This window comes from Danio rerio, chromosome 4 (genome assembly GCF_049306965.1).
Source record: "Danio rerio strain Tuebingen ecotype United States chromosome 4, GRCz12tu, whole genome shotgun sequence".
Taxonomy (NCBI): domain Eukaryota; kingdom Metazoa; phylum Chordata; class Actinopteri; order Cypriniformes; family Danionidae; genus Danio; species Danio rerio.
In genome coordinates, this window is record NC_133179.1 from 53,218,927 (window position 1) to 53,238,313 (window position 19,387).

The 19,387-nt window shown below is 35.4% G+C and overlaps 2 protein-coding genes and 2 long non-coding RNA genes across 10 annotated transcripts in view; all 4 read left to right on the plus strand.

Annotated features, from left to right (window-relative positions):
* The window catches only part of LOC141381964 (uncharacterized), a 1,176,553-nt gene that overhangs the window by 1,011,914 nt on the left and 145,252 nt on the right, over nucleotides 1–19,387 (plus strand). The window lies entirely within an intron of this gene.
* si:ch211-238e22.2 lies at nucleotides 2,923–9,499 on the plus strand. Of its 2 annotated transcripts, XM_073946261.1 has the most exons (13): nucleotides 2,923–2,965; nucleotides 3,688–4,040; nucleotides 4,342–5,964; nucleotides 6,080–6,219; nucleotides 6,362–6,566; nucleotides 6,647–6,751; nucleotides 7,090–7,280; nucleotides 7,446–7,587; nucleotides 7,845–8,477; nucleotides 8,611–8,700; nucleotides 8,840–8,899; nucleotides 8,996–9,096; nucleotides 9,228–9,499. In XM_073946261.1, exons 2-13 carry the CDS (start codon nucleotides 3,893–3,895, stop codon nucleotides 9,378–9,380), a joined length of 3,591 nt encoding a protein of 1,196 aa, XP_073802362.1. In that variant the 5' UTR covers nucleotides 2,923–2,965; nucleotides 3,688–3,892; the 3' UTR covers nucleotides 9,381–9,499. The 2 variants fall into 2 exon arrangements, with proteins under 2 accessions (XP_073802362.1, NP_001025317.1); NM_001030146.1 differs by lacking the exons at nucleotides 2,923–2,965; nucleotides 3,688–4,040; nucleotides 4,342–5,964; ... (3 more) ...; nucleotides 7,090–7,280; nucleotides 7,446–7,587 and having other exon boundaries at nucleotides 8,380–8,477; nucleotides 9,228–9,399.
* Nucleotides 9,860–12,347, plus strand: si:ch211-238e22.4. Of its 3 annotated transcripts, none has more exons than XM_005171685.6 (8): nucleotides 9,860–10,365; nucleotides 10,508–10,558; nucleotides 10,705–10,749; nucleotides 10,824–10,885; nucleotides 11,034–11,086; nucleotides 11,166–11,206; nucleotides 11,302–11,455; nucleotides 11,667–12,347. In XM_005171685.6, exons 1-8 carry the CDS (start codon nucleotides 10,264–10,266, stop codon nucleotides 11,900–11,902), a joined length of 744 nt encoding a protein of 247 aa, XP_005171742.2. In that variant the 5' UTR covers nucleotides 9,860–10,263; the 3' UTR covers nucleotides 11,903–12,347. The 3 variants fall into 3 exon arrangements, with proteins under 3 accessions (XP_005171742.2, XP_073805081.1, XP_073805080.1); XM_073948980.1 differs by having other exon boundaries at nucleotides 9,965–10,365; nucleotides 11,686–11,813; XM_073948979.1 differs by lacking the exon at nucleotides 10,705–10,749 and having other exon boundaries at nucleotides 10,122–10,365.
* LOC141381862 (uncharacterized) lies at nucleotides 15,203–18,697 on the plus strand. 4 transcript variants are annotated; one of them, XR_012402700.1, is made up of 5 exons: nucleotides 15,276–15,361; nucleotides 16,384–16,453; nucleotides 16,575–16,646; nucleotides 17,109–17,196; nucleotides 18,563–18,697. It is a non-coding gene; the product is annotated as an uncharacterized lncRNA (long non-coding RNA). The 4 variants fall into 4 exon arrangements; XR_012402699.1 differs by lacking the exon at nucleotides 16,384–16,453 and having other exon boundaries at nucleotides 15,203–15,361; XR_012402702.1 differs by lacking the exons at nucleotides 15,276–15,361; nucleotides 16,384–16,453; nucleotides 16,575–16,646 and adding an exon at nucleotides 16,697–16,750.

The window sequence follows — 19,387 nt, forward strand, 5'->3', positions numbered from 1 at the left end:
TAGGTTGAAATGTACACTTACAGCTCTGATGTGAACAGCTGAATCCCTCGATTTGCACACACACACAACAATCCACACACTTGTGTTTTAAATTGGAAGTTGCAGATTAATAGTTGTGTATTTGTAAAATGTCATTTACAAATACAAAATGACAGACACACGTGTGCACGGCAAATTTGATTGCATCTTATCTCTACAACCACAGGTTGGCACTCACAACCTCTCAGTTTCGTCAGTACAACTACAAATCTCCCGCGCTCTGACTTTTGCTACACATCTCCCGCGATCTCTGTAGCAGAACTCATCTGTGCACTCGCAGATGTAGAAGCGTGAGCAGCGCGGGGCGGGGGAGGGGCGGGGCAGGTGTAAAGCTGTTTGATTGGCTGATGCCTGACCAATGAACAATGCCAGCAGCCAACAGGACTGAGGTGCAAAAGAATCATTTCCCACGATTATTTTATTATTTAGGGTTTATTTAAACTCTTTTCTGTAGAGATTCTTGTTAAAAATCATTAATTTTGCGGAAATGTACATACCAGTAAAAGAGCAGCAAAGCCAGTTTATTGGCTAGAGCCAGCCAATGAGATGGGGCGTTTCTGTTTGTCAGCACACAGGGCAGCTCACGTTGTTGGAGGCCTCGAGCAATCAGAGGGTAAGTAATGGTTTTTAATAATTATCTATATGTTCAATACTGTTAGCTAAGCTGAGGACTGTGCTGGGTGCTTCTCTTGTTTGTTTCTTATATAAGAAAACAGTTATGAGTTATCTAGGAGCTGCTTTCAATCATGTTATATGGTTCTAAAGATACGATTCAACCCACATGAAATAAGTTGTAATAGTATTTATAGTAGATAATATTACGTTTTTGAACCATACTAACTATAATAAACTGTATTATACTGTATATATTGCAGTATCTACAACTTTGTTAATGAATGCAACAGCACACTGTAGTATTAACTAGCATAAACTTTAATAAATTGAAGTATATTTACACACACGCACACATTAATAGCAATTAAAAATAACACTAGGCGTTTCAGTTTCTTACAGATCATACAGGTTTTTGTTATTATAACCTGCATCATATCTATCTATCCATCTATCTATTTACATGTTTGTGTACAGTGTGTCCTTTATATCACTTTTTTAATTATGAACGTTACTAACTATAGGTTATTTCTCAGTTTCCTGTAAGGATGGAGTGACAGGAGAGATCAGCATGTTTCAAGTCGATGAGGAACTCAGAGAAGCTGCATAGCTTGAATAGGATGTTATTTATGCTAAAGATGACATGAGGATCCAGCTCATCTACAAACACTTCAAAATGATTCAGATCGTTCAAGAGGAAGCCAACTTTATTTTCTCTTTTTACCTGCCAAGATGACTACAGATTTGAACAAAACACACACTCACCAACACACAACTTTTATTTTGATAATTGTTTAATGTAGTATTTTTACACTTTACTGTAAGGCAGGGGTGTCAAACTCAGTTCCTGAGGGGCCGCAACCCTGCACGTTTTTAGTTGCAACCCTGCTTCAACACACAGTGAAAGTTTCAAACAAACCTGAAGGACTCAGTTAGTTTGATCAGGTGTGTTTAATTAGGGTTAGAACTAAACTTTGCAAAGCTGCAGCCCTCCAGGAACTGAGTTTGACACCTGTTCTGTAAGGGAATGTTATTTGTCAAATAAAATTTACAGTCCAAATAAGTGCAGTGCAAATGTCTAGTTACTTGTATTGAAATATTTCAGGGTTTTTCCTTGTTCATAATGAGATGGAGGTGGTAAATCCAACTTCATCATTACCCATCAAATGTTATCTCCTCTTTAATCCTTTGCTCAAGCCTTTACTAATGGTCAGAAAGCAAGCCATTGTGTAAAGCTGGTTGATGTTCGCTGTAATAGAGATAGATGATGACTGTTCAGCTTATGTTGCTTAACCCTGCAGATGAGATGCTCAAAGTGGACCCTCAGCCGAGCGATGGACACTGTCTCCCTCACCTAGTTGCTCTTCCTTTGAACACACATATCATGTTGAAGGATGCAAGTTCTGGACCTAAATCAGATGTAATACATGTAGATGTATAAATCAGAAAGAAATGAAACTGCTTTAAAATGTATTAGGTTTTACATATAAAGTATACTTCAATTTATTAAAGTTTATGCTAGTTAATACTACAGTGTGCTGTTGCATTCATTAACAAAGTTGTAGATACTGCAATATATACAGTATAATACAGTTTATTATAGTTAGTATGGTTCAAAAACGTAATATTATCTACTATAAATACTATTACAACTTATTTCATGTGGGTTGAATCGTATCTTTAGAACGATATAACATGATAGAAAGCAGCTCCTACATAACTCATAACTGTTTTCTTATATAAGAAACAAACAAGAGAAGCACCCAGCACAGTCCTCAGCTTAGCTAACAGTATTGAACATATAGATAATTATTAAAAATCATAACTTACCCTCTGATTGCTCGAGGCCTCCAACAACGTGAGCTGCCCTGTGTGCTGACAAACAGAAACGCCCCATCTCATTGGCTGGCTCTAGCCAATAAACTGGCTTTGCTGCTCTTTTACTGGTATGTACATTTCCACAGAATTTATGATTTTTAACAAGAATCTCTTCAGAAAAGAGTTTAAATAAACCCTAACTAATGAAATAATCGTGGGAAATTATTATTTTGCACCTCAGTCCTGTTGGCTGCTGGCATTGTTCATTGGTCAGGCATCAGCCAATCAAACAGCTTTACACCTGCCCCGCCCCTCCCCTGCCCAGCGCTGCTCACGCTTCTACATCTGCGAGGAGAAGCCCCTGTCTGCAGCCCGCAGATTGGGGCGGGGCTGAATATGGGGCGGGGCTGCAAGAAATAATGGGCGGGGCTGAACATGCCGCTCCGCCTATTCAGTTGACGTAACGTATGCTTTCATTTCCGGTTTTCATCGCATGGTGAGTACACGACTTATGTTAATACACGTTACAAGCTACGTATTATGTGTAATTATTTAATTTAAATCCTTTATTCATGTGATGTTAAGTTTTAAAGCCTTGTAAAAAACGAATGGTTGCTGTGTTAGTAGGCGTTTTCCAGGTAGATCGTATTGAGGTAAAGTTGGTTTTATGTTTGCATATTCGGACGTCCTCTTTAATAATATAACTATATTTCAGAAAAATATTATTTACAAATTCTAAATCGGGAAGTCTTATTAACAGCCACCGGCTATCAAAGTAGCCTACACCATTGTTCACGGTCAATTAAACAGTGCTAATGTTGTTTTCAAGTTGTACTCACTTGTCATTTCAGCCGACCCCGCAATCATACAGACCAAAGAAAAAGAAGACTAACTTGTCATTTCATACAGAATATTCAAAACAGCGTGGCAAACAATATAAGGACTGTGTCATCAGTTGTAGCTGAACGAATGTGCGAATATAAAATCAGCTTTACCTCAGTTTGGTAAATGCAGTCCATCACATATGAAGTTTATTGATATCAAAGAAATGATATGAACAAAATATAAATTTGTTTGGGATTCCTTCTATGAATTAAATCCATTCAATGGATTGTTCTCTAAATTACATATGTTACTCTGATAATGTTACTGCTAAATATGTGCAATATAAAACGTTTGATTCCTAACCTATTGATCTGTGCTACCTTCTGTTTGCAGATCCCTGTCATTGATATATTCGTCCTTACAATTCTTGTGGAGTACTTTTTTTTACTTCAGTACTTTCTCTCTTTTTGTTTTGATTTATTTATTTATTTTGCTGTTAATTATTTTTTACATTTGTTTACAACTTTTTATTTGTATTTTCTTTTATCCTTACTTCATAACCCAACGGCTCTTTTAAGAGCCATTTCCCCTTGCAAATATGCATAAAACCGTGCTATGCAAGGACGAATGCGAGCAGTATTTAAAAAACTGCAGTGACAAGTGCCCATTCTGCTCATACACTAGTATGCCACAAATAATGCTTTATCACATAAAAAATCACTTACAGAGGGCAGTACAACATCATGGTGAGTTTAAAGGTTTTGCTTTCATCACTTTAGTTTAATTTGATGTCAAACTAGCCAATATTGCAAAGTGTATTTTCGTTTGCATTTTTATTTGTAATCATTATTATTTTTATGTTGAGGCTCAGGCAAACTTTATTTTCTACGTAACGTGAACCATCATGCTTCATAAATCTTGGGTCTTTGTTGCTCAAATAATAAAAAATGTGCTTGTCATTCAACTGTCCAAAGGCCAGAGTGAGACGCAAGTAAGGTTTATTGTATGCAATTTAAAAAATATGTTTGTTTTTTTTTTCTATTTCAGATTTTACCATTGTAAAATGTGGTTTAAAATGTAGAAAAAAATCCCACTTTCACTGCTGCTATTGTTCAGTGATTGTGTTAACTCGGGAAAATATACTAAACCACATTGCCAGACAGCATGCCTTTTCAACCCATCCTCAGACATCAGCTGTGCTGCAGACCAAGCCTGGGTCATCATCTGTCCAGGATTCACAACCTCAGTCATCGTCTACCCAGCAGACACAGCCACAGGTGACCTCTGCCATGCAGGCACAGCCTCAGTCATCTGCCCAGCAGACACAGCCCCAGATGACATCCGTCAGGCAGGCACAGCCTCAGTCATCTGCCCAGCAGACACAGCCCCAGGTGACATCCGTCAGGCAGGCACAGCCTCAGTCATCTGCCCAGCAGACACAGCCCCAGGTGACATCCGTCAGGCAGGCACAGCCTCAGTCATCTGCCCAGCAGACACAGCCCCAGGTGACATCCGTCAGGCAGGCACAGCCTCAGTCATCTGCCCAGCAGACACAGCCCCAGGTGACATCCGTCAGGCAGGCACAGTGTCAGTCATCTGCCCAGCAGACACAGCCCCAGATGACATCTGTCAAGCAGAAACAGGCTCAGTCACCTTCTGTCCACCCTTTGCAGTCACTCCCAAAATTGTCAGCAAAGAAGACTGCCACTTGCAGCCAATGTAATGTAACACTTCTGGCCAAAAATCTACGAACTCACATTCAAAGACAACATACTGACAGAGTAAATGCAATGACTCCTGAGAAGCACTTGAGATCTCAGTGCATCGATGGAAAAATTGGCATTTTTGCTGTTGAAAAGGCATTTCATGGTCAAGCAATACCCATACATGTAATAAAAAATACATGGGGCCCAAACTTTCGTTCAGCATGTGAACTTGACCAATGCATTTCAAATGCTGAATACGCACACATAACTGGGATCTTACCATTTGAGTGCTGCCATGTACAGTCATTGTGTTTTTGTAAACAAATTGAAGAATCCAATTTTGCACTGACAGAAAACAGTCTCTCTCAGCTGGTGCAGGAAAAGTGGTTTGGTGAAGCAAGGAAAATCCAACTGTTAAAGTTGCAGCGGGAAGCAAATGTTGCGGAGACACCTTTGTCTTTCCATGTCACAGTTGGAAGTTCATCAACAAAATGTTTCATTTCTGTGTTTGAACCAACAGTGTCCTATTACAGTAGAATGGGAAGGGTCATGGTGACTTATGATAAAAAGAAAAATAACTGGCATTGTCCTTGTGCCAAGCCTCGTCAATCCTGTATTCACAAAGCCACAGCAAAGTGGCATCTTTTCCAGACAATACCACAGCTCTTCAAAAGACTTAAGTGTTCAGAAGTTTCCAACACTGTTCATGAAGATGATGATGCCTGCTGTCATGATTCATATCCCCCTAACTCTGCTACAGTCAAAAAAATGATGGAAGACATGCTTGAACATAAGAAAATTCCAGTGAAACTCCAACAAGACATCCTGCAAAAATCAAAGCATGCTTTTCCAAAACATCTTGTGCCTGAGGAGGTTGAATGCAGACTATGCAAGGGAGTTTTGAGTGACCCTGTTTTGATAACTTGTCGGGCAAAGATAGTCTCATTCAATGGACTGATTCAGGGTATGGCAGTTTTATTGTTTCAATAGATACTGTAATGTGACTTGCATTTATTTAGAATTTTTCTTTATCAGTTTACAAATATATATAAATCTGTTCAAATCTTTTTTTTTTTCAGGTGTGTCAACCTACTACAAGTTGTGCCATAAATGCAATCACATATACAGATACCAAGAATGGCAAGATGGTTTGCACAACTTCAATGATCATGTAATCCTCACCCTACACTTATGTTTGGTTTTGAGAAATTCTCTACAGGTACAATATCAGCAATAATGCCTGCTTTTTCACTATAACTTGTTCTTTAACAAAAATTCTAATAATAGAAATGTTGATGAGGGCTTTTATTATATATTTATTTAACCATGCATGCTTGCATATATATGCTTCTTCTTTTCAGAATCACACAGCTGTTGGTAGGGTTGTGCGAATAATTGAAGCCACAGAGGGAGAGTCCTTGCCTAAAGGTGACCTAATCATGCAGGCGTATCTGCACTTTGAAGCTTTGTGTGATTTGGACTACATGTACTCCTGTGTGTCCTGTGGATACAGTCCAAGTACTGTGATTATGGACCTTCATAAAAAAGGAGTGTTTAGCATCCCAGGTAAACGCTGGTTTCAGTTGGAGTTGTTTTGTTGCTTTTTTAAATTCATAATTCACATATTTTGATTTGTTCCTTTACAGTGAGTGAAATTCCATCTCCACCTCTGGATTATGATGGTCATGTTGACATAGAGCAATTTTGGAATGCAGTGGCAATGGATGTGATAAGCAGAGGGTTTTACCCAAGTAAGTTTTGATTTGTTTTGGTATGCAAATATTGCTGCATGATAGAATGAAGATTTGTATCATGATATGTCCTTTTGCAGTGTTTTCTAAACGCCCACACATTATAGTTTTCTGTCATTTTTCTTTTCTAACAGATTTATTATAGTGTAGGAATTAGCAGTATTTAAACTAAAAAAACTAAACCAAAAACTGAAATTGTAGTTATTTTATTTTTTAGTGTAGTGCAATGTAGTGGTCTTAAATTCATATAATAGAAGAACTGCCCACTAAGATATCAGCTTTTTAATTTTAGCTGTATGTTTAGTGTTGATGCATTAAATAGTTTTTTTTTTCTCAAGGTGGCAAAGAAAACCCATTTAAAATTTCCCCGAGTTACCACTACTGGTCCCCGTGGATAGGTCCAAAAACAAGGGGATCAACCATGGTTTTAAACACCGAGAATGCAAAAGTGCATTCTCTAGATGGAGGGATTGACATGGATGTGCCCCTTACTGAGGAAAGACTTGGAGATGAGCTTCTCCACCTCAAGGTAGATTTTTGTTTAAATTGTCATGGAAGTGTTTTAGTTTTTCCAAATAAAGCCAATATTAGTAGGCTGCAAATTAATTAGTAAAAATGTCACTCTACTATTTTAAAGTACTTTTTAATTGATTTATTTTTTGCTGAACTTACTCTCAAATTTGCTTATGATTAGATTGCAGATTTGAAAAAGCTGTGTCGACAGTGTGGGGTTGATAATGTTGGTTCCAAAATGGATCTCGTCCTCAGACTTCGTGATAAAATGTCGAATAGAGTGACATACAACAAGGTGTTTGAAAAGATTTGGGGTGCTTCAGGTGAGTTACGACGTATGTAAGTGCATGTATGTGTACTGTATATGTATATATGCCCACATGTGTACAGTATATGTTAAACATTTGAAGTGGGTCAAAGTTTTTTAAATTATCCTAATATATGAAAGGTTGCTGCTCAATAGTTTTAGGATAATTTATGAAAGGTTTTTGATCCACATTAAAATGTACTATATTATTGTTGAAATGTTTTATTTAGTGTTTCAATAATTTAGTTAATTTTTTATTTTCTGTGTTTATAGGTGGTGTGGGTGTAATCATGTGTCCATGTGGGATTGTTTACTCAATCAAATTTAACCTCAGAGCTGAGAGTCCACGTGATTTCACAGACCTTCTGCTGTCATGGAAAAATTTTCCTAATGTCACAATCTATGATTACCCTCGAGGCTTAGTTGCACACACAAATAAAAGGCAACAAGAATGTCCACCTTTCCACCCATTTGAGGGCAGAGTGCAAGACCCCACCACTGAAAACATTAAACAAGCAAAAGAAGGAAAACTAAAAGTTCACCTTCCTTGGCTGGCACACAAAAAAAAACCTGCAGATCCTGACTGCCACCCTGTGACCGGTTCCTCCGAGCACTACTGTTTGTGTGACGTTTTCCATCAAAGCAATAGTAGGGACGAAAGAGATGTGCTCCGCACTATTGGTCTTGTGCCAGAGCTGGCTGGAAAAGTTAATAGCCAGCGTGCAGAGCAGCTTTTTTCAGAAGTAAAGAAAAACAACTACTTTATGAATATGTTAAGACCAGCAGCACATATTTTTCTGGCACGAAATATTCTCCACCACCGGAATCTTGCACATAACCAAAAGAAAATGGAACATTTTAATAAATTGTTCCATGGCAACCGTACTTTGGAATCTAATTTTATTGGTAAGGTCATATTTTTTTAAAATATTCTTCATACTTGTGTAAATATTTTATTAAAGTTTTAATGACTACCTCATAGGGCCACATAGTTCACAGCATTTAACCTTTTTTTTCTTATTATTTTTGTTTGTCTTAGCCCACAGATTCATGGACAAGCACGTGTTTTCTGACTTGGAGATTGTACCTGATCATGAGCCAGTGTTCAAACAGGCACCAAAGGATTTTGGTAAAAAATGGTTGTTTCTCTGTTTTTCTCCTTATTCTTCCTTCTCGTTCTTTCTCCTTTGTTGCCCTCCTTCTTCCACTTGTTGTTGTAAGAGTATTACCTTTTATACATAATGCATCAACTGTTTTTCAATCTAAAGGCACACCTCCACCCTCGGTTAAGACTGATAAGAGATCCTTAGTGAACCAACACAACAACTGTAAGAATTTAAATTGTTTATATTTTTTCTTTCATATTGGTTGTCATTTTAAATGGGGTGTTGTTGCTAATTATTTAAATTTTATATATTTTGTAGTGCCTGTTCAAACTTCCATTGGGAGTATTTTCACTCTGGAATGTGTGCAGCCAAACAAGGCATGCTGGACACAGCCACCCAGTCCAGTCCAGCTGGAGAAGGTTAGATTTATATATCATGAAACATGTTTATTCATTAGACGATCATTAAAAATACTTTAACTAAAATGCATAAAGATGAACAGTGAGAAAGATATTGTATTGCAGTATATTATAGTATGTTCTTTTCATAGTTAAACCATGCCTTACTGGAGAGAGGGCCAAAAGATGAATTCCTAGCATCTGTTGGAGGCACAGTCCTCACAAGGTTGGATTTCCAAACATTGGGACTACTTCAAGATGTAGAGGCGACAGTAAGATTCTGCAAACACATTTTGGTATATTAATACCTTAACACAAGTAGTAGAATAAATTTATCCTTGAATGATTACAGATTTTGAATGCTTGCCTTTCTGTAATAAAGGATGTTGCTGGCCTTCAGGTAATGCAAAGAATGACCTAGACCAAAAAGCTCTTTATTTAATGTAAAGGATTGTATCTGCTTATTTAATTGTATTTTAATTTATTTTCACTTAACAGGGTATAACAGTCCATGTGTTCAGTGCATATGTGACAGTGACTTGGTTGCCTCCAATGTGTGGTGACCCACTGTCTAATGTTCCTGTGAGTGTTATTGTGTGATTTGTTACTGAGGCAGTGTAGAATAAGTCATTTAGTGTTTGTGTTGTAAATACTACATTTCTTAAAAAATTCTTATGATTTTGTTTAAGGAAAACCTGGCAAGTCATGACATCATTTTACTACCTTCTTGGACGAGCAATCACTGGATGATCTGTGTATGTGTCAATATAATACATAATGTCAAGTAAATAAATAGAAAATATAAAACTCTTCCACTTATTTTAGATATAAAACCTGAAAAGTAAGGATTCAGTTCATGAAATGTAATGTTAAAGTTGCACTGTCATAGATCATGAAGCCAAAAAAAAGGGAGATCTATTGGCTTGATTCCCTCTCTGGACGAGGCTTCAGTGATACACGCTACTTGAGCAGTTACAGGTTTATGAGTGAAAAGTTCAGAGTTCGGGATAATGGTAGTTCTGTTTTAAACCACATATCCCCGTTTTTGTTTATTTTTGTTCACTTTTTTCCTCTTTGTTCAGATTTATCTATCTTTATATGTTCATTGATGTTCTTTTAATCAGTCCCATCTGAATGTCTGACGGACTGTAGGCCCTGTGATGTAAGAGCTTTCAATTTAAATGTTTAATGTTTTGTATGTTTGTTTCTTTTAATATTGTTCTCTACAGAAAACTAGCACAGCATGTATGTTCAGACACATGGGATGAGTACAGTGCTGATGAAATTCCAGTAAGATTCACCCATAAACATTGTTCCTTAACTACTGTTAATGTTTTGTTTTCACTTTATTTTGTCTTTTTTTTTTTTTTTTTTTTTTTACTAATTGTTGTTGTTAATGGTGGGGTTCTTTTTGTTTTTTTTGTATTACCAGGGCATTCCCAAACAACACTGCTCAAATAACTGTGGAGTGTTTGTGTTGATGGTAAGTAATAAAAAAAAAAGTTTCTTTAAAAACTTATTTAATGTTTGCATATGCTGTTTTGTTGCTTGGAATAATTACAAAACAAATATGCTATTTTAGTATGCAACTGTACATCTGCTCTAATGTGCTGTTTATTTATGTTGTAGTATGCTCTATACATTGTGATGGAGGGGCATTTTGATTTTGATGAGGTAAACTTTGTTTTGTAGGGTTTTTTTGTTGTTAATATTACTTGACATTAGTTTATCTGTTCTTTATTTTCCAGTCTGACATGCAAGTGCTAAGACACTGGTGGTGCATAGTTTTGCTGACAAACTACCCCTTGAAGTAAGTTAGGTCTCTTGAATGTAAAATGTTTTCAGTTTATCAGTGAACCTTTAGCCTAGCAATTTTACATAAAACTTAAAAAAAATTTTGACTAAAAAATGCATAACATTTTTACATTAATCTTAGTTTTTTTTTAAAACATTTTTAGGTCAGATGCTGAAAGAAAAAGCCTCAGAAAAAGAATGAGAACGCAGAGAGCAGGTATGGTTTACACTGGTATTTTTAATGGTACAATCAGCAGAAATATGTTTCTAAATTTTTTTTATTATTGTTCATTTAGAGGCAATCGACCCCGTCCCAGCTGACGATTATCTGACCACGGTATGCCTAGTAGAAACATCTTTAACTCTGAGTTTTATTTTAATATACATATGTTAAGCGGCAATTTGGCGATATTGTCGGCTATTTTTGTACAGATGCCTCCTGAGATCCTGCGGCAAATCCTTTTGAAGGTCATCACAGAGGATGGTGATGTGGCTTTCCTGCGCCTCTCCTTGACGTGCAGGATCTTCAAAGAAATAGTTAGCAATGCTAAATTCAGGGAGCAGGCTCACTACATCTGGCTGGACAGTAAGTTATTTATAAACAAATCTTTATAAATAGTGACTAAGGAAAGTGCTTGGCATATTCCATATTTGTTTCTATTCATCTCTGTCCGTCTGTCTGTGTGTACACATGATGATGAATATAGAGTATGCCAAACACTTTTAACAGTACTGTATTATTAGTAAAACTTTGAATTATGTTTGTGTCTTGCTAAATGTACTTGATTTTTATTTAGGTGTCATCAACTGGAGTAGGTTTTCTGAGGACTACAAAAAAGAGTTCAGAGTGCCATATTCCTTGACTGAATGCCCTGAATGTGGGGACATTTTTAAAGACTGCCCACCTGGGTATGTTGGGGATGGCAGGAAGGGAGTCCTGCGAGGATTCTACTCCACCATCGACTTCCCAGGATACTGCTCAGCAGAGTGCCACTTTAATGCTGGAGGGGAATTCCCCTATGAAAATATTTAATTGTTTTTGTTTATTAAAGACAATCAAAAAACTGCTGTATCTTAAATTATTATTATTTTCTTGGTAACTTGTCAGTCTTACTGCTGTACATCTGTACACACACACACACACACACACACACACACACACACACACATATATATTAAGCAGCACTAATCATAGTTCAATCGTGGTATTTGTAGAAAAATTAAATGTGGCCAAAAAACTATTATCACCAGTACTTCTGCAAAAGTAAAACTAGTTAATTTCTGTAAATGTAATCTTTCAGGAATCCTTTTTAAGAAGGAATATTTTTGCAGGAAAAATACTAATGAAATTCACCTAACTGTTTTCTTTATCTATAAAATTCATGATTTGATAATATTTTTAATTAACATTGAGACATTTAGCAGGAATAACCGCTTTTGTGTATTTTATTAACAATAAAACAATTTTCGAGAAGTTGTAAATGCATTTCCTGTTTACTGACACGACGTAGTGGCATCGACGTTATTACGTCTCTAGTAACCAATGAAATTACAGGTGGGCGGGAGTGCATGTGCAGCCCCGCCCCAATCTCCACTAACCAATGAAATTACTGGTGGGCGGGACTGCATGTGCAGCCCCGCCCCATATGCAGCCCCGCCCCAATCTGCGGGCTGCAGATGGGTGTACTTGTCTGCGAGTGCACAGATGAGTTCTGCTGCAGCGATCGCGGGAGATGTGTAGCAAAAGTCAGAGCGCGGGAGATTTGTAGTTGTACTGACGAATCTGAGAGGTTGTGAGTGCCGACCTGTGGTTGTAGAGCAAAGATGCAATCAAATTTGCCTTGCACACGTGTGTCTGTCACTTTGTATTTGTGAATGACATTTTACAAATGCACAACTATTAATCTGCAACTTCCAATTTAAAACACAAGTGTGTGGATTGTTGTGTGTGTGTGCAAATCGAGGATTTCAGCTGTTCACATCAGAGCTGTAAGTGTACATTTCAACCTACACATACAAATATTATAATCACAAGTGCTCACATTTACATTTGCAAGCTCTCGAGTTTCGCAACTGAATTACCTTCATAATTAATTCATATGAATTTCCATTGCACATCTTTATGCACATGTTACATGTCTATATATTATGCATCTGTTACTTGTCTTTATTGCAGTTATTTTAAGAAAGTTCTGACATTGAAACATGTGAGTGGTATTAAATTTCACATCACATGATTCTTGAGAACTTAATAAATATGCAAATTTGCTGCTAATGAAGTAATATTTGTGATTTTCATTTTGTTTAATTTTTTATGATTAATTGATTTATTAAATCTTAGAAAAAGTTTACACTAAATTATTTGTCATCACATCTGTTTTTAGCATTGATAGCAATCAGAAATGTTTCTTGAGCAGCAAATCAGCACCATTTGATAATCACCATTGTATTAGTTCAACCTCAAGCACTAAATCAACATCTTAAAAAAAGATTTCTGAAAGATCAAGTGACACTGAAGACTTGAGAAATGATGCTGAAAATTCAGCTTTACATCATAGCTATGAATTACATGTATATTTACACCGTTCACCCATCCCTTACACCTTAACTCATCCTCAAACAAGTCAATTTAAGCCCTAAATGAATAAATTTTGATTTGTACAGGCATGATATGCAACTTGTATTCAGTCGTTTTGTTTTTTCTTTCTTTTGCTTTTGTTTTCCACATCAACTGAAAAGAAGGTCAAAGTTTAACCTAAGTGCAGTGTAGCTGATGAACATCTTTATATGTAAGTATATTTTTGACTGACTGCCAGACACTTGTCAAACAGTGATGAGCAAACGAATGGCCGTTATTTTAAAAAGATCAGGGAGATGCAAGTCTGGAGATTAATATACATTTTAATTCAAAATTGATTTATCTGGAAATATTTCATAATTTATTGAGATATGTGCCCTTTATGCATTTAGATGTCCATCCACGTTTAAAATACTTTTAAATTTAACAATGGCTGCAAGTTATAAAAACACAAACAAACACAAAAAGTAAATTGAGAAAACATTTTCATCAGTTTGACAACATACACAATCTCACAAATAGCATAGAAAAAGTGACAAAGCTGTCTTCTTTGTCTGTGTTTTATTACTCTCTTTGCACTCTCGGCCACTGTATGTAACAGCGATTAGTATAATGTAACAGTAGACAGATGAGGAATGTGAATATGTAGTTTAACTTTAAGGAGCGTTACTACTGGAACCATTTTTTTGTACAAATATATATATATATATATATATATATATATATATATATATATATATATATATATATATATATGTATTTATTTACCTGTTAAAAAAAATTAAGCAAAAAATGTATTAAAAGGTAGATCAGCTCCTAACAGACATGTTAACAAATCAGTTTAACTCTTATTAAATTCATTCATTCATTCATTCATTTTCTTTTCTGCGTAGTCCCTTTATTAATCTGGGGTAACCACAGCGGAATGAACTGTCAATTTATCCAGCATATGTTTTACGCAGTGGATGCCCTTCCAGCTGCAAGCCATCACTGGGAAACAACCATATACGCTTATTCACACTCATACACTACAGACAATTAAGCCTACCCAATTCACCTGTACCCCATGTCTTTGGACTTGTAGGCAAAACCGGAGCACCCAGAGAAAACCCACGCAAACGCAGGGAGAATTTGCAGACTCCACACAGAAATGCCAGCTGAAATGGATGCCTGATTGCAGTTCAACTCCAAACTCAGTTGGACCAGCTGATCAGTGTCTTCAGTATTACCACCAGCTACTGGGCAGATGTGTGGACAGCTATGAGCCAAACTTGGGACGTTTGGTTTTTAGGTAATACCAGTGACAAAGTATTCAGTAAATTGCTTATAATAAAAGATGCTCACTGCTTACCCCCTTATAGTTAAGTTGTTTGCAGTTTCATTGTTGGAAAAATACCATACTTTTTCCTTTTTTATCAGCAGGTGGAGAGACCGTCTGGGCAGCAGAAACAAGACAACTAATCATAGTTGAGTTGAGATTAGTATTATTAACTTGACTAGTTTGGTTGCAGACTTCTTCAATACTTAACAATTTGTATAAGTTACAAGATCAATGGTCCTGCTATCAATGTTTTTGTAACTTAAATTCATTACAGTTTAGATACAATCAAATGTCCAAACCATCTCTGAGTGAATGACATCAAGGAAACAGGATCAAAAAGATCATTCATTATAGACCGTTTCATAGGTAACAGCACATCCTTTGTGAAAAATAATTTATTTTTGTGTCATCATCACAAGACAAAATACATTTCAACTGATTTCAGTTGGTTATATTTTTCAGGTCCTCCTGATCATTCTGTTCTCCTGGTTGTGAGGATGTGCAGAGGCTGTATTTGTCAGTGTTAAAAGACTTGTGCAGCTGTATCTAGACATACAAGCAGCCGACAAAGAGTTCTGGAGCAGGACAGACAGGTAGTTTACAGTGGCTAGGCTAGAAGTTTATACTTGGGTGGCCAGAAAGTGGCCTCCGCTATTTTGGGGGGTCCATACAAATACACCAGTGTAAGCTATACTATTGCACAGAAAAAATTAAATGAAAGAATTAATTAATCGGTTGAACACAAAATATTTTAAAGAAAGCTTAAGTATCAAGGTGGCAATATACAGTATGTTACATTGTAGTACATGAGCTGGCTTATACAGATTCGTAAATGTTTAGTTGTTAAGATTAGTTAAATACTATATCCTCTACTTGAGACCTGTTGCATATACAGCTTTAACTGAACTGAATTTAACTAGAACTACACCAGCATTCCAAGTGCTCTAGACTAGCTTTTTGCACTGGTGCGTCTAAAATGTTTGATGGCATTGCATTTAACACTGCAATTTTACATGTTAATTTTTTTTAAAATTACAATCCATATAGGCAATATTGACTTGTAAATGATTAACTAAAATCGGGTCAACACACATTATGGGGATTGTGTGTAGAATTTTGAGGAAATTAATGAATTTAATCCATTTTGAAATAAGACTGAACCATTAAAAATGTGGAAAAAGTAAAGTATCAATACTTTCCGGATGCATTGTATATGGTTTTTAGCGCGTTATCAAAGACTTAAAAAAATAGTCCAACATTATTTACAGCAGCAAAAGACCCTCCAAATCAAAAGCTACTGGTCAGCTCACGATTCAGCAAACATCTGAAAAACAAATAGCTTATTATGCCTTCACAAGAAATCAGTGTTTTTGAGTCTAATGAAGATAGTACTATTTTATTAAATTATTATTTAGCCTGGCATGTTTACTGTTACAAAATATTTTAAATGTTTCTTAAAACAAAACATATTGTGTTCAATGGGGAAAAAGTAGCTGTTTTTTACACAGAGATAAAAAAAAAACACATTTCAGAGCAGTAATCACAATACTGTGAAACTGTGATATTTTTATCCAAGATTATACCCTCAGAATTTTTTAATTTATTTTTTTTTCAGTTGGCCTATATTCTGTTTTTCTATGTTCTTGGAAATGCTGCTGTGCATGAAAATGTGACGACATATCCAGGTTCTATAGTTAATTCTGAAATAAATCTTAAAATGAGACAATATTTAAAAATGCAATATTTAATGTGTCAGACACTAAATAAACATGTCAATTAATTTATATTAATCTGATTCCTTAACAGGGCAGCACGGTGGCGCAGAGGGTAGCACGTTTGCCTCACAGCAAGAAGGTTGCTGCTTCAAGCTTCGGCTGGGTCAGTTGGCGTTTCTGTGTGAAGTTTGCATGCTCTCCCCGTGTTGGCATGGGTTTCCTCCGGGTGCTCCGGTTTTCCCAAGTCCAAAGACATAGGTGAATTGGGTATGCTAAAATTGACCATAGTGTATAAGTGTGTGTGAATGAGTGTGTATTGGTTACAGCTGGAAGGGCATCCACTGCGTAAAACATAGGCTGGCTAAGTTGGCCTTTCATTCCGCCTTTCATTCCCCAGATTAATAAAGGGACTAAGCCCAAAAGACAATGAATGAATGAATCCTTAACAGTTAAAATTAACCATTTGAGCGTGCTTAGTTTAGGGTATGTTGTGCCATTAAATTGTCAATAGGTTTTATTTTTTTCTACATTTTAAATCTGCTTTAGCTTTCTTCTTTCCTATAAACCTGGAAATATAAAATATATATATTTTTGGTTTTTAACAAATTGCTCATTTTATTCTTAGATTGGTGTACGCTGATGGTCTGCTGAGAATTCTGCTGAGTTGAAGGGATCCTCCTGTCAGACAACCTCTCCAAAGTACAATAGGACTAGTAAGTAAAATTTTAAACATACACTACTGTTTCATAGCTTTTAGGTTGGTATGGTAAATTCTCTTTTGATAGTGTCAGCTTTATTTAATTAATACAGTCAAGCAGTAATACTGTGAATTTAATACAATGTATATAATTAATAGTGTCACATGATCCTTCTGAAAAAATAGTATTCCAATGTACTGATTCTCTCCTCAAGCTGTTTTTTTTTTTAATATAAAACATTTTAAATAAACATATTTTTAGTATTCTTGATGTATGACAAGTTTATTTTTAAGAGCATAGTATTTATTTGAAAAAAAAAAGTTTGCTCTTTGATGATTGCTAACAATCAGACATGTTTCTTTAGAACAAAAAGAATTTGTGCAAAAAAGTATTCTCACTGAGCGTTGTTCAACTGTGGTCCAACACGTCATTTAAGTTTTCAAATAAGCCTAAAAGACTTGATTAGCTGCATCAGGTGCATTTAATTAGAGAGTTAAATATATCATTTCTTTATATATCCTCCTCTATAGCCTACATATAATAGAAGTTGTTTGCTGAAAAACCTTTTTGTAGCAGAAATAAAGCTATGATTAGGCCCACCCAGATTTTTCGCAGAACTCCGCAGATGATTAGCCTATCATTAATTCTGTTTATTTACTTGAGTAAATGTGTGTAAATCTATATTTATTCAGTTTTTTAATTAATTTTAGTAATATTATTGACTAATGTGAAAATGTTCATCTGATTTATGTACAGTGCAGTTTGTACAGTAATATTTTCTGTCTTACTAGATATGTTATATGAAAAACTTGCTTTATTTACCAAATAAAGTAAATCTAATTGGATTTGCATTTTAAACATTAAATAAAACTTAAAAATATATTATTTCTTATTTCATATATTAAGGTTTTAGTTATGATACTCCCAAAATAATTCCGCAGAAATCCGCAGACTTCCACCAAAATTTTCAGCAGAAATAGCAAAAAACATCTGCAGATTCCTCCTGGCCCTAGCTATGATATATTTAATGTGATGTACAGTGTGACATTTTAGTTGACGAAACTTAGTTTAATTTGCATGTAATGTGGTATCTGAAGATTTGACATATATTTAGAGACACATTTATACTAACACAATGATACTAAAAACCAAAAAAAAAACATTCATTATGATTTCACAAGGAATTTAACTTTCAAATGGCTTTTCTGAACATTAGTGCTTAGACACACTCTTTAAGTTTAAATTAAATTACACATTTTAGCTAGTCACTTGCATAACACATACTCCAGTTATATGTCATGAAACAAATAATATATATTTGTGGTAATATGAACTGCTCAAATGCTAATCTTTCTCCTTTTGGTTTCTTGCTTTAATTAAGGGTTCCCACTACAAGGATTAGATTTGGCTACTGCAGTCCCGGTTTGGGCCAGCCTCACTTGTGAAGACTAAAGATGAAGACAACATACAAGAACAATTTAGAGGATGGCGACACACTTTTTATTCCACCTCTATAAGTCAGAGCAAGAAAATGTTATGTTTTCTTCTGGAGAAAGTCTTATTTCTTTTATTTCGGCTAGAATAAAAACAGTTTTGAATTTTTTAAAAAACATTTTAAGGTCAATATTATTAGCCACTTCAAGCAATTTTTTGCGACTGTCTACAGAACAAACCATCGATATACAATAACTTGGCTAATTACCCTAACCTGCCTAGTTAAGCAAATTAACCTAGTTAAGCCTTTAAATGTCACTTTAGGCTGTATAGAAGTGTCTTGAAGAATATCTAGTCAAATATTATTTACTCAGTTATTAGAAATGAGTTATTAAAACAATTGTCATTAGAAATGTGTTAAAAATATTTCAGTTAAACAGAAATTAAGGGATTTTATATATACATATATATATATATATATATATATATATATATATATATATATATATATGACAAAATCTGTTTTGTGTCGTGCATTAGAGTTTGCTTAAAAAAACTGGTTATCTCTGAGAAAGTATTGTTATTTTATATTATTGATGTGTTTTTAGTTCAGAGGAGATAGCAAATTGTTGAATGCCTTTTATAAAAAAATTGTAAAAAAAAAATTGTCTACAGACTTTAATAAGATTTTATCAAATTATTTTAATTTATATGATTTTATTTACTACTGTAAATATTGTTTGCTTGGTATTTATTTTGTGTTTGTGTCCTC

What these genes read in the sequence shown, in the direction of transcription:
- si:ch211-238e22.4 (XM_005171685.6), top strand. Translation starts at nt 10,264, where the DNA reads ATGTTTTGTATGTTTGTTTCTTTTAATATTGTTCTCTACAGAAAACTA. An exon ending in GGCATTTTGATTTTGATGAG is followed by an intron (nt 10,750 to 10,823) that starts GTAAACTTTGTT and finishes TTTATTTTCCAG; the next exon opens with TCTGACATGCAAGTGCTAAG. An exon ending in AATGAGAACGCAGAGAGCAG is followed by an intron (nt 11,087 to 11,165) that starts GTATGGTTTACA and finishes TTGTTCATTTAG; the next exon opens with AGGCAATCGACCCCGTCCCA.
- si:ch211-238e22.2 (XM_073946261.1), top strand. Translation starts at nt 3,893, where the DNA reads ATGCATAAAACCGTGCTATGCAAGGACGAATGCGAGCAGTATTTAAAA. An exon ending in GAGGGCAGTACAACATCATG is followed by an intron (nt 4,041 to 4,341) that starts GTGAGTTTAAAG and finishes TTTCTATTTCAG; the next exon opens with ATTTTACCATTGTAAAATGT. An exon ending in GTCCAGTCCAGCTGGAGAAG is followed by an intron (nt 9,097 to 9,227) that starts GTTAGATTTATA and finishes TTCTTTTCATAG; the next exon opens with TTAAACCATGCCTTACTGGA.